This window comes from Acanthochromis polyacanthus, chromosome 6 (assembly GCF_021347895.1).
Source record: "Acanthochromis polyacanthus isolate Apoly-LR-REF ecotype Palm Island chromosome 6, KAUST_Apoly_ChrSc, whole genome shotgun sequence".
Taxonomy (NCBI): Eukaryota; Metazoa; Chordata; class Actinopteri; family Pomacentridae; genus Acanthochromis; species Acanthochromis polyacanthus.
In genome coordinates, this window is record NC_067118.1 from 2,209,591 (window position 1) to 2,223,394 (window position 13,804).

The window sequence follows — 13,804 nt, forward strand, 5'->3', positions numbered from 1 at the left end:
ACTTTGTTAATCCATTCTGGTGTTATTCCTCAAGGAGAAAATAGAGTTCAGTAATGGTCCTTCAGTCAGCGTTGTTTTCAGATCACAGTTCCGTAATCCTCAAACAGCTCAGAGAAAGCAGTACTTTGTCCATAATTCCAATAGAACAGTTATTCCTTTGCAGATCATGTTGAATCCCCCATCTGGAGTTACGTGATAAAATCCCCTTAGCTCAGGGCATTTCCACCCTGGTTTGCATCGAGCGACTTCCACCCAATGACTCCCAACTTGCCTCTCGATCAGGTGTAATTTATAGTGAACTGAACCTTTTGCATATGCACTGACAGCACCCTTAATTAACATAGCAATGAGCTCATACTAAATTAACTTGAGCAATGACTTCATCTCTCCCCCCTCCCAACTCGCACACTTGTACCATTCACCGACCGCATGGACACCTCCACTTTTAAGGAACTGAAATTATCTGCCCCCTCGATCTCTCCTGTCTGCAGCCCAGAACAGGCTCCTGATCAGGAAATGGAGAAACAGATTTCAGCCTCTAACTGTTGCTGGCATCCCACTGTGCAATCTTTTGGACAATGTATACAGACTTATAAAAATCCCCAATCTATTTTAAGTTTAGTCTTTGCTGTGAACACTTGACCCTAGTTCTCCTTAGTTCTTGACTTCTCACCTCATTACAAAGTTAAAACCCACTTAGTTTAACAGTTATCAAAACTCTTCCTAAAACATCTCAGTTTCATAGTAATCAAAACTCTTAAAGGATTTCCATTTCATAAAGCATGAGTTCCCCTTTTTAGTCAAATCTATCAAAAACATCAGTTTCTATGGTAACCAAAAATATCACTTTTCACAGTGAGTTGCTGCTCTCACTTGGTCACTTCTTAAACAAAGATTATGAAGACAACCTTTCAAAAAATAATCAAACCATCACTTTTGACAGTGAGACTCTTCTGATTTTTACACTGTTTCATTATTAAAGAATGGAAGAAATAGACATTTGGTTAGTTCAAATATTCATTAGGTTATGGCATAATCGGATCATAATGTTACAGTATACATGTACATGATGTTGGTTTTTGAATTTTATCTCTTTATTTCTATTCTGCCCCCTGAATTCTGAGATTCTACATTTTATTTTTGTTTACAGTAAACTTTTTATTTTTTTGTAAGGTCCCAAAGTACCGATGCAAAGGCACAGAGAAAATACGTCAATGTTGTTGAAGTAAACTGCTGCATTCCTGATTCATTCTTGTTGCAAAATATCACAATGATTTAGAAAACTGAAATTGCAAAGATCTTATTTTATAATAAAATACTGATTTACCTAAAAATAAATCATTCAAACTTGAAAGATCACAATTAATTTCATGTAATGCTCCCTGTTGTTAGTATTTTGTAGTTCAGTGTGTTCAGACTGACAGCGTTTGTTTCCAGAGTGAGACTATTTTCTAGTGTTGTGTTTGAATGAGCTTATTTTGAAACATGAATTAAGTGTTTTGTTGGTGAGAAACAGTTTTGGGGATGAGATTAACTGTTTAGCTGAGATACATGATGGAAATGCAGGCTGTGTTAAGAGTTTTGAACATGTGACTTTGGTTTGAACCAATGCTTGTTAGCGATTGAAAAAAACTGTAATGATGCTGCCGGACGAAGCCGTGCAGTTACTGTAGCACTCTCTGTATATGTTGCCAAGGAAACCAGTAGCCTATCAGTGATCATGTATGTATATATATATATATATATATATATATATATATATATATATGTATATATATATATATATGTATATGAAATTGTCTGCAAATTAAACAATAACATTAACAAATAATATAAATATAAAAAAGTAAAAATCACCTTTATGAATTATGCATTCTGCAAATTGAAAAACAAAATGAAGATACAAAAGAACCACAGAACAGATAAAATTTGTAAAAAAAAAAAAAAAAAGAAAGAAAAGAAAGAAAAGGAGTTTTTTAAAATTATTTTTCAGTCATTATTTTTTATGTGTTTATTTCAAATAATTGCAAATATCTGTAAGATATTATATTTTTGCTGGTTTAAAATCAGTAAAAACTGTAAGTTTACAGCCTTAGCAAAAATTTAAACACAGAAATTAAAATAGATTTAGCTCTTAATTACAGTTTTTGCCTTTTATTTTTTAATCAAGTAAATTAATTCTTTGATCTGTGATTTCTCTCACTACAACATACAACAAGAGCAATCCGAGATTTCTGACCTCTGCCAAGGGAAAATGTGGATGGTAAAGTTGGAAAATCTAAATCCGGATCCAGAATCCAGATCCTTATCCGGATCAACACAAAATTTGAATGGAGTCTTCCCTGGGCCAAGATCCACCTCTGGTGAAAATTTCATGAAGATCCGACAAGTAGTTTCAGAGAAATCCTGTCCACAGACACGCACACAGACAGATGAATAAATAAATGGACCCGATCGCATGACCGCCTTGGCGGAGGTAATTAAATAAAGCAAAGAAAATCTGTAAAAAAATAAATAAATGAATGAAAAATAGTTGAAAACAATCACAGCTTAAAATGATTTTTTTTTCAATACAGTTTATTACATGTTGCATTTTGCCCTAATCAGTACTTAGATGCTGGTTTATTAGATGGTTTTAGACAGAGTTTTACTTTTTACCTGCTGCCTCAAAAATGACACTAAAAGGTGCAAAATGACACAAAAAGATGCAAAAATGACACTAAAAGATGCAAAATAACACTTAAAGATGCAAAAATGACACTAAAAGATGCAAAATAACACTAAAAGATGCAACAAATGGCACTAAAAGCTGCAGAAATGACACAAAAAGATGCAAAAATGACACTAAATGGTGCAAAATGGCACTAAAAGCTGCAAAAATGACACTAAAAGGTGCAAAATGACACAAAAAGATGCAAAAATGACGCTAAAAGATGCAAAAATGACACTTAAAGATGCAAAATGACGCTAAAAGATGCAACAAATGGCACTAAAAGCTGCAAAAATGACACTAAAAGGTGCAAAATGACACAAAAAGATGCAAAAATGACACTAAAAGATGCAAAAATGACGCTAAAAGATGCAACAAATGGCACTAAAAGCTGCAAAAATGACACTAAATGGTGCAAAAATGACACGAAAAGGTGCGAAGAAATGAACATTATTTATTCAATGAAGCTTTCACTAACACTCCTTCAAGGTGCAGCAGGTAGATTGAGCTCTCAGGGCTGCCGTACTTCTTTCTCTCTAAGCCCCGCCCACCGATACGTGACGTCACGAGACACCTAAGAGCAGCAGAAAGTTTAACCTGAAGAGTTGCTTTTCACAATGAGATAAAGCAGTACATTGTATCCATTATGTATTCCAAAAATCAAAAGGCAGTCAAACTCATAAAACTTTGAAAACATTTTGACATCTTTCTGTAATTTCCTACTCCCCCTGGCAAGTGTTTATTTTTGTTTTTTTGTTTTTTTCTCTTTCTGTGTTTCTATATTATTTCCATAATTGTATGTGTTATTTCTTATAGTATGTTTAACCTGTTAATGTTCACCGGCCCGCGGGCGGGCTGTTTTGATATCTGCATAAGCATTTTTCGAAATAGAAGAACACTGCCAACGCGATGATTCAAACCATAGATATATACAAACACTAGATGTCTCAAGACGGAGTCTGCGGCGTCGTCACTTGGCGGCCATCTTAGGACAGGGGACTGCTCTGGCGCACTGTACTGTAGTCAATGGTAAGGTGGACGATTTCCTCACTTTAACACTCATAACTCGCTCAATTCTTGATTGATTTACAAACGGTTTAGTTTATTACAAACCTTATTAACGTGGCTATGATTCAGGCTCAATTCTGAAATAGCAGCTTTTCGTTTTGAAAAATGCGGCATAGTTGAGTGTCTTTTCTGCCTGGCTACTCACATTGAAGATGGTGTTACTCACAATCTGATTTTCAATTATTAGGTTTTCCTGAGACCAACGTTTTTTGAGAACCGAATCTTTAGGCGAAATTACATTCTTTGTGGTTGTGGTTGTATTTATTTGCTTGTTAAGAGACTTTGATTGAGACCTTAGACTTATTGTTTGTATACATCCATGCCTGGATTAGTTAGCCTGCAGCCGAAATGCATTGTGGGTAATGTAGGCACCAGGTTCATGAAAAGAAAAGACAACATCTCTGTTTGTTGTGCATTGATTTTGGTTGAGCTTTGTTTTTATCTGTGCATTAGAAAGCTGATAGTAATAAAAAAGTGCAATGCTAAATAATAAAATTACATTTACATCCATTTATGCTGAAAAAAGATGATATCTGTGTTCATTATTATATGAATTCAATGGTTTTAATTATTCTTATGTAAACAGTAAAAGAAGTACATCTCTGACGTTTATAACAAACCAAGCTGTTCTAAAATCGGTTGAAAATTGAGCAATCTACAGTGATTTTAAAATCCATGCTCCATTGACTTTAATGTTATGAGTGATCGAGCAGCCCTGTCCCAAGATGGCCGCCATGTGGCGACGTTGCTCCCCATAGGCTGACAGCGCTCATGAGCCATCTAGTGTTTGTATATATCTATGATTCAAACACTATACACCGATGGAAACCTTAGATTCTCATGAATCCACCGGTATAAACCACTTTCAGATGTGATTACCACAGCGGGTAATATAAACACATTTGTCCAACAACAAAAATTTAAAGGGACACATAAAGGGCATAACTCACCTTTAGACGCTCTTTTACTGGTCAACGATGAAAATAATCCACAAAAACCGGCCAGAATCCAAGCTTCGGCATCCAGACAATACTAGCAAGTATAATATTTTGTCCAAAACATGTCTTGAAATAAGTAAATAATCCACAAATAGCTCGGCTCCGTGTGCACACACACGGCGCGTGGCAGTGTGTGGCGGCGCTGCGCATTTCATAATCACTGTATTTATGCCCATATTTTTATTCACTGTGCAGAGATCCATGTGGTCTTGGACTCAAAATGGCGACTGAAGTCTTTCCTTTATGTTTACACTGCGTTTCAACCAATCAAGTGATTCTGGCCTGCCTACGAGCCCTAAACGGCCAACCGTAGCCGAGACTGACCGATCTGGATCGACCTGTTTTTGTCAGTAAATTCTGAGCAAATCACGTCGGAGGAAACGTTTGACTGACAGGGCTGATAGCCAATGAGCTGCTGAATACCAGGATATAAATAGAGCCTCTGCCAGCGGGGTTCTGTGACTCTTCACACCTCGGCTCCGGCGCAGCGCAGCAGGAGTCTCTCTGATCGACACTGGAGCTGCTCTGAAGTGCCGTTTTTGAGTTCTTTATGAGTTTTTGGAGTGAAAGTAATGTGAAAACAGGCTGAAAAATGAACATAAACCATTTTTGCCCAGGGAGTGCAGAGGATGTACAGAGGGTGTCCAAAATTGACAGCGCCGGGGCATATTAGTACAAAAACATGTGTGAAGCACTCATTTCTTGTAGTTTTGCTCTGAAATTTTGTCCTGAACTATGTAAGACCCCAGGCTGTTGCCTTTTTGTGTTTCAAGCTGTCACAGTGCTGCCACACTAATTTTCAGGCGTTTTATTAGGGAAAAAATTTAGGCGAGAATAAAATTCATCCTAATTCAGTGTGTTCCAACATAAAATACTCTGTGCCAGTAGCACCTAGAGTAATTCTGACTGCACTGGGTGAAAATTCAGGTTGTCAGCTTTCAAAGGAGACCTCAACCATGCCTGTACTCCAAACAGTTCAAGAATAGCATTCAATTTACTTTCCGTACATCTTCAGTAGAAATTTCAGGCGGAAATTGACTGAACTTTTTAATAAAACGTTTTTAAAATTACATTTACATGTATAGCCTATGTTTTTAACAAGCAAACTGGATAATAGAGCCTGTAGAGAGTTACTAAAACGTATAATTTGTAATAAAAAGTCAGATTAGAAACGTCACACGTTGTCTACAATTACTATCCACTCGGGGTGCGCTCATCTTTCCCCATTGACTCTCGTTATAACTTTGACATGTGCAGTTCGTTCCTCTTCAATACAAGAGATAGGAGACAGTGGGGCGCAGGATGACCGTGCCCTGCTGTCAGCCTGCGCTGAACTGTCGCTCATCTTCAGCAACACAGAGTTCAGGAGTTGCAATGGTGCTGTGGCTCTGTACCAGCTCTTCATGAGCAACAATCTTCAGGACACCTTCTCAGAGACTGTGTCTCTCCTGAAGATCCTCATCACGACTCCAATGACGACAGCTGAATCTGAGAGGTGCTTCTCAACACTAAAAAGAATCAAGACCTTCCTCAGGAACACGATGTCGCAGGATCGTCTTAATGCACTGGCCATGCTCTCTGTGGAAAAGAAACTTGTCAGGGAGACCCCAGATTTAACCATAGAGTCATTGAGAAATTTGCATGTCTCAAAGACAGAAGAGCAAAACTTGCATACAAAAAATAACACAGTTGTAGAGGTGCTGGCTTTAATCTCTAAAATGTGAGGATTTACTTTTTTAATAATGTAAATAGAAATGTTAGTTGACACAAGTGGCTCTTTAGACTGAAAGCCTGTTGATTTTCATCTGTTCTGAAATCTGAGGAATTACTGTTTTTCTTTATTTTCATTGTAAATATTTAATGTTAGTTGACAGAAGCACTTTGGGCTCAAAGCCTAAGATAAGATAGGTTTTATTTGTCACATGCACAGTTATACGTAGTATAATGCCTCATGGTGTCACTATTTTTTTATTGCTTTGATCTTAAATATGCAGATTTGCTGTTTTCTCATTGTCATGTAAGGTTGTTCATGTAAAAGTTAGCTCACAGAAGCACTGTCTGCTTTAAGCCTTATAGTTAGTTTTTTTAAACAAAATGTCCAATGTTTGTTGGTTTCACAGGTATGGATTTGTTTGTTTATTTGAGAATGTAAATATAAATATGTTGTTGACAGAAGAAGCACTTAGCACTCTTTGAAGCTGGAAAAATGAATTGTTTCTTTTTTTTACTTTTGAAGTAAAAAATAGATTTGCATATTTATACATTCTTAATTTGTTTAATTATAGAAAAGGAGATTTTAAGGGTTTGTGTACCAATTACACCTTATCTGGAGCAAATCATATCAAACACTGGGGAGAGAAATTCAAATTCACAAGCTGCTAACATTTACATGCATTTAATTGTCTGTTTGACTCAGGAGTAGTGTTTAGGTGTACCCTCGTAGTGGTGCATAGTAAAAGCACATCAAATGGCTGTGAACATAATTTACATCAATTCTTGTATTCCGGTGTTGCCGACTCTGCTATTTGGTTTGGTAAATTGAGTGCGCCTCCCCAAAAGAAAGATTCACCAGCCACCACTGTAGCTGACCACATAAATACACAAAAAACTTGAAAGAACTGCTTTCACAGATTTTTACAGTGAGATGAGCAAATATCAGACTTCAGTAGTTTGAAGTTATGCATAAAGCTGTCAGAAATTGCTTCCATCAACAGTCACAATCTGTTCTATTCTTGATCCGTCTCGCAAGACACCTGAAAAAAAAACAACACATGTAGCTTCAGGATGCCATGCAAATCAAAGTTTAGCTTGTATTCTGTCATTGAGTTCATACGTTACACTTTAAAAATGCTACTTCTTCTTTTCAGTCCATGCCACTGCACATTTGGGGTTGACCAATGATCAGACTGGCCAATTAGCACATTCAATATTTTTCAGATTATTGGTATCATACTCTTTTATAAACTGATTCCAAATAAAATAAATCATTTACTTAAATGTGGTAATCTGTAGTTACCACTTTGTCAGTTATAAAGTAGCAATTTTGAGATTAACAATTGAAAATATGAAGCTGTAAATTTGAACTCCCTGAGTCCAGATGTTGACTGCTAAATAATGTCTAAATGTATCTATTTTTGTGTTTTATACTGGTTGTAACTGATTACACAGTTACATTGCTATGCTGATCATACTGTTTACTTTTGGATATCCTTTAAGAATTGCACTTTGTAGATTTTTCGAAGATAATAAAGGTTCCATAAAAAAAAAGTTTAACCTGAAGAAACAGCAGCCTGTAAAACTTAAAAAAGCGAGGTAGAAACGTTGAGAAGAAGAATAAAGATGAAGAAAAGAGAAACACCTGGACAGGTGAGCCAGCTGTTTACCTGCAGATGTTTTTACTGACTAATTTTAAAAATAAATAAAATGTTATGTGTTTTTTGAAATTTGTTCTTTTACAGTGCTTCACCAAAAATTACAGTTTAGACAGTATTTTTTTCTGCTATTTGAGAGAAAAATATTTTTGGGGTCAAAAAAATCAAAACTCAAATAAAAGTACAGTAAAAATCACATTTAGGCGCTTCAGAGGAGTTTAAAAATCATTTGTTTTCAGATCATTCCAGCACTTTGAATGTAGAATTCTGACACTGAGAATAACATCATCTGTTGATCATCTATTGATCCGCTACCGATCGCCTATTGATTATCTATCAATCATCTACTGATTATCAGTGGTAGTTTGGTAGAATCTCCAGTGACGAGTACAGATTCTCCTCCATCCTCTGCACATCCAGCTCCTGGTAGTTTGAAGCTTCCAGTCTTAAACCGCCGTCGCAGTCGTCATAGGTTTCGACCTGAAAACAAACGAGAACATGAGTAATGCCTGATGTGGTTGCCGTGGTAACAGCAGGGATGTTTTGGATTGTAAAGTCACCGCGGTGTTTCTGGTGTTCATGTCTGTGGAGGAGAAAAGAAAAGTTTTATTATTTCTTCCTCTTTGCAGCAGTTAAAGGTTGAAAGTAGAAAAGTTCCTCACATTCGGCAGCGTTGTGTTTCTTCTTCCATCTGTCGACGAGCAGCAGAGAAACAACCAACAGCACGGCAACCACAGACACACAGGCAACAACCAGAAGCACCCTATGACCCGTGTTACCTGCTGGAGAGAGATCGTAGAAACATTAACAACAAATGACAACTTTAATGAAAAATCACATTATATCTGCTCTGACTGGTTGCTATGTTGTCTGAGTGGTTGCTATGGCTGGCTGAGTGGTTATGGCTGTCTGAGTGGTTGTCTAGTGGTTGCTATGGCGGTCTGAGTGGTTGCTATGGTTTTCTAGTGATTTCTATGGTTTTCTAGTGGTTTCTATGGTTGTCTGAGTGGTTGGTACGATTGTCTAATAGTTGCTATGGTTGTCTGAGTGGTTGTTATGGTTGTCTAGTGGTTGGTATGGTTGTCTCATGGTTGCTGTGGTTTTCTGAGCGGTTGCTAAGGCTGTCTAGTGGTTGGTATGGTTTTTGCGCTGGTTGCTATGGTTGTCTGAGTGGTTGCTATGGTTGTCTAGTGGTTGCCATGGTTGTTTGAGTGGTTGCCATGGTTGTCTGAGTGGTTGCTATGGTCATCTAGTAGTTGCTGTGATATTCTGAGTGGTTGCTGTGGTCGTCTAGTGGTTGTCTGAGTTTTTACTATGGTTGTCTCGTGGTTGCTATGGTTGTCTAGTGGTTGCTGTGGTTTTCTATTGGTTGCAATGTTCGTCTGAGCAGTTGCTGTGATAGTCTGAGTGGGTGCTATGGTTTTCTGAGTTATTGCTATGGTAGTCTGAGTGGTTGGTATGTTTGTCTAGTGGTTGTCTCGTGATTGGTATGGTTGTCTCATGGTTTTCTGAGTGGTTGCTAAGACTGCCTAGTGGTTGCTATATTTTTTGCACTGGTTGCTATGGTTGTCTGAGTGGTTGCTATGGTTTTCTAGTGATTGCTATGGTCATCTAGTAGTTGCTATGATGTTCTGAGTGATTGCTATGGTCGTCTGAGTGGTTGTTTTGGTTGTCTCATGTTTGCTATGGCGGTGAGTTGGTTTCCAAGTTATTTCCTTAGTGGCTGCTATTGTTCTTAATAGGGTGGTTGCTTCGTTGTTGTTTTGGTTGATGCTACGGTGACTGGCAGAGTAAATTGTTAGCGCTTGCTCTGGTGGTATGTTGCTTCTTTTGTGGTTGCTTGGATTCTGAGCGGTAAGAAAGGTGGTTGTTGGTGGTTGCTAAAGTGGTTACTTGGTAACCCTCACCCAAATCCGTTGCATAGTGGTTGCTACGTTGGTAAGTTGCTTGTCTAGTGGTTGCTATGTTTTCTGAGCGGTTGCCGTATTGGTCACTAAGGTGGTTGGTTGTTTTCATTGTGGTGGTTGCTCGGGTTTCCTGCATGATTCCTCAGTTGTTTGATTGATTTTATCCATCATACTTAGACTGATAATACCTGGATACTAAGAAGACTATTTTCATTGAGCTGCTTCATCGAAACCATGAAATCATATCTTTAACAAAGCATAGATGCTTTCCTTTGCAGATCTCAGAACCTTGTTGTGTTTTCAGATTGTTTTCTCTTTACTTCGCTGCTGTTTTTGACTCACCGCCTGCAACTATGATCTCAAACTGCCGACAGGCATTGTTGTCTTGCCGTCGTCCGACTCCACACCTGTACGTTCCCGAGTCTGACCCACTGAGCTGTCCAATGGTCACGTTAAAGTACGACTGGTCCCCAAACTCGATGCTGTATCTGTCGCTGGAGGCTTTGGGGTCGTTGGTGTCGAAGAGGAAGTTCTTACAGTCGTCCCTGCAGAGGAACTTCCTGTTTCGCTGTTGTACAAACAGCGAGCATCTGACGGTGATTTCTCCTCCTTCAGTGGTTCTGTAGACTCTGGGCTCTGCAGAGACGACGCCTCCATCACACAGATCTGTCCAACAGGAAGTTCATCATTAAAATGACATCAGAACTCATCATCAGTTCTCCACAACGTTGATCTATTGTTACGTCTGAATTCTCTAGAACTGCATTTATTGCCTTTCTCTGCAGTTTCCTAAATCTAACTTCCCTTTTCCTTTGACCAGTGAACTTTTACTCTGATTGGTTGTGGCTTCCTCAGGATCCTGTACTTGACATAGCATTTCTAAACCCTGGTTTCTCATCTTTGTGGTTCTAAGTAACACCAGCTTGGGAGTGTTGATGAACCGTTATGGAGTTATTTTAGGCACAATTGTTATACTGAGTGCAACTACAATAAAAGATGCAAAAAAATGACACCAAAACATACAAAGATTTCACTTAAAGATGCAAAAATGAGACTTAAATACAGAGAAATCACACAAAAGGATGCAACAATTACATGAAAAGACACTAAAATGACCCTGAAAGACGCAAAAATGACATGAAAGGACACAAAAATACACTAAAGGATGAAAAAAATATATTGTAAGATTCAGAAATGACACTGAAAGATACTAAAATACAGAAAATGACAAAAACATGCAAAAAATTACAAGAAGCAAAAATACAGGCAACAACGCAAGAATCACAAGAAAAGATGCAAAAATTACTCTAAAATTCAGAAAAATGACAAAAAGTTGCAAAAATGACACTAAATCAATAGAAAAGTGACACTAACAGATTGTAAAGTGACACTAAAAGACGTATAAATGAACCAGATGCTGGTCGCAGATGTCTGATGACCTTCAATCTTTCTTGCCATCAGCAGTCAGGCTATTCAATTCAAAATTAAACAGATAAGAAGCCTGACAGCTGAATTTCCCTTTGGGGATGAATAAAGTGATTCTGATTCAGTAAAACTCACCTTTGACTTTAAGTTCAAACTCCTGGAAGCTCTGAGAGGACGAAGATCCTCTGATACCAACTCTGTATCTCCCGGTGTCCTCCTTCCTCAGCCCTGTGACGACCACGTGGAGTTTCCCTTGGCTCTGGTCGTATCTGATGGTGAATCTGTCGCTCACTGCTCGGTTTCCTTCAGTCTCTATCAGGACGTCTCCAGGGTTACACTCATTCCTGCACAGAAACTTCTTGCTCCCCTGAAGCACTCCAGGAAAGTTAAACTGCTCTCTGAGAACTTCTCCTTCCAGTTTTATGAGGACTTTTTGTGCAGCGCTGAGGTTTGAGTCCAGTATCGCGGCTGAAACACAGAATAATCCAGATTAGATGTAATAGTTTACATTCTCCAGCAGCTGTTGTACTTCAAGGTTCATACAGACAATAAAATGGTTTAAAATTACAAGAAAAGATGCAAAAGTTCCACTGAAATACAGAATAATTTCAAAAAGGTTTCATACAGACACTGAAATGGTATTTCTACATCACACTTGGCCTGCTTTTGTTTGTTTTTTTGCTCGAGAATCTAAATTAGGTCAAATTTCTTACAGACACAAATACCAGATATTCAAAGACTTTTAGACACAATTAAATGACCGAAACGAACTACATGCTTCTGTGATTTGGAGACAACAGCCTGGAAACTGGAGAAAATGTTCAGGTATTGATATTTTTGCCAAAATGACACTACAAGCTGCAAAAACGACATGAAAAGACACAAAAATGACAAGAAAAGACCCAAAAATTGCAAGAAAAGATGCAAAAATGAGATTATACGACACAAAAATGACAGAAAAGATGCAAAAATGAGCTGACTAACCTTTGGGTTTCGGGTAACTTTAACTGACTAAATTAACAACATTTGTCAGTTTGAACCCAATAAGCATGTTTGTTGACCTTTAAGGGGTTTTCGAGACATAAAGTCACACCTTCCTTGTGAACAAACTAAGTCTGACCTCAGAGGGACGGCACATCAGTGGATTTCTGGTTACTGAGAAAATAGAAAGCTGTACAGACAGATAGATCTGAATCATATAGAATGTGGCTCAGTCCAAGGACTGTGAACCTTCCTGTTGTATTCACTTAAAAAAATATTGTTTCTTTGTCTGAAAAAAATCCAAAAATTTCAGCAAAAAAATTTCCCAAATTTCTGAAAATTTGCAAAACCTTCAGGAAGAAAATTCCAATAATTCCTTAAAAGTTTCCCTTCAAAGTTTTATTTTTTTTTAAATTCTTGTAAATATTTTCAAAAAATGAGAAAAATATTCCAAAAAAATCCTAAAAATATCTAAAATTATTTCATATATATCAGTCAAACTTCTAGTATTTTCTTTAAGAGCATTCACATGAAAATCAACCAAAACCCAGTGACATTTGCTGGATTTTGGTTGATTTTTATGTCAATGTTGTTGGGTCACTTTGACCCGCAGGACGACATACAGTCAGTATTAAAGACAAATATTCAACTTTATTGAACTAAAGATCAACATAAAACTGATGAATGATAACAAACCAACTCTGATTAACGTCTGTAGATAAATTATTACACACTGGTGACGTTGGAGGAACAATTTAAATCTGAGAGAAAGGGGAGAAGAAGTTAAAAACCAAACGATGTGCAGCTTGATGGGTTCTCACCTGATAAACAGAAGATGAGGAGCTGCTGGACGTTCATGTTTTCCTCCTGATGGACGAAGAGACTCTGGAGCTCCTCTCTGCTCTGATGGATTTAAAGCATCGTCCTCCTCCTGCTGCTTCTCAGAAACCAACTCTTACTCACCACATCTTTCTCAATCCTTGCTTTAAGATAACCTGCTTCCTGTTTGTGTAAAAGCTGACCTCATTCTGCAGCTGGAAATAAATTCTGACAGAATAATCATGACTTTATTCTCTCCTTCAGACCATCCACAGCAAAAATTGATCTATTGGCTCTTTCATCAGCGTCTCATGTTTGATTTTAGAGAAATTTTTGCATCTTTTAGTGTAATTTTTGTGTATTTTAGTGTCGTTTTTGCATCTTTTTCTGCAAATTTTGTTTCCTTTACTGTTATTTTGTATCTTTGTGTCGTTTTTATGAATTTTAGTTTTGTTGTTTCATCTTTTAGGCATTTTTGTGTCTTTCACTGAAAGTTTTTGCTTCTTTTAGTGCAATTTTTGTGTA

The 13,804-nt window shown here is 37.5% G+C and overlaps 2 protein-coding genes across 2 annotated transcripts in view; both read right to left on the reverse strand.

Annotated features, from left to right (window-relative positions):
- Nucleotides 1-3,144: 3,144 nt before the first annotated feature.
- LOC110972248 (polymeric immunoglobulin receptor-like) overlaps nucleotides 3,145-13,804 on the reverse strand; it is a 32,066-nt gene continuing 21,406 nt past the window's right edge. Inside the window, exon 7 of the mRNA XM_051949511.1 lies at nucleotides 3,145-3,284. The gene's annotated coding sequence lies outside the window, so the exon portion shown is untranslated. The remainder of the gene's footprint in view (nucleotides 3,285-13,804) is intronic.
- Nucleotides 8,502-13,390, reverse strand: LOC110972712 (polymeric immunoglobulin receptor-like). Its single transcript, XM_051949688.1, has 5 exons — nucleotides 13,282-13,390; nucleotides 11,615-11,947; nucleotides 10,397-10,720; nucleotides 8,810-8,838; nucleotides 8,502-8,627 (listed from the first exon to the last, which is right to left on the reverse strand). The coding sequence occupies exons 1-5, from the start codon at nucleotides 13,316-13,318 to the stop codon at nucleotides 8,502-8,504; spliced, it is 849 nt and encodes a 282-aa protein (XP_051805648.1). The 5' UTR covers nucleotides 13,319-13,390.

Coding starts and splice junctions, on each gene's coding strand:
- LOC110972712 (XM_051949688.1), bottom strand. CDS start 13,318: ATGAACGTCCAGCAGCTCCTCATCTTCTGTTTATCAG. Junction 11,948..13,281: donor CCTCATCTTCTGTTTATCAG/GTGAGAACCCAT, acceptor TCTGTGTTTCAG/CCGCGATACTGGACTCAAAC. Junction 8,839..10,396: donor TGAGATCATAGTTGCAGGCG/GTGAGTCAAAAA, acceptor GCTCGTCGACAG/ATGGAAGAAGAAACACAACG.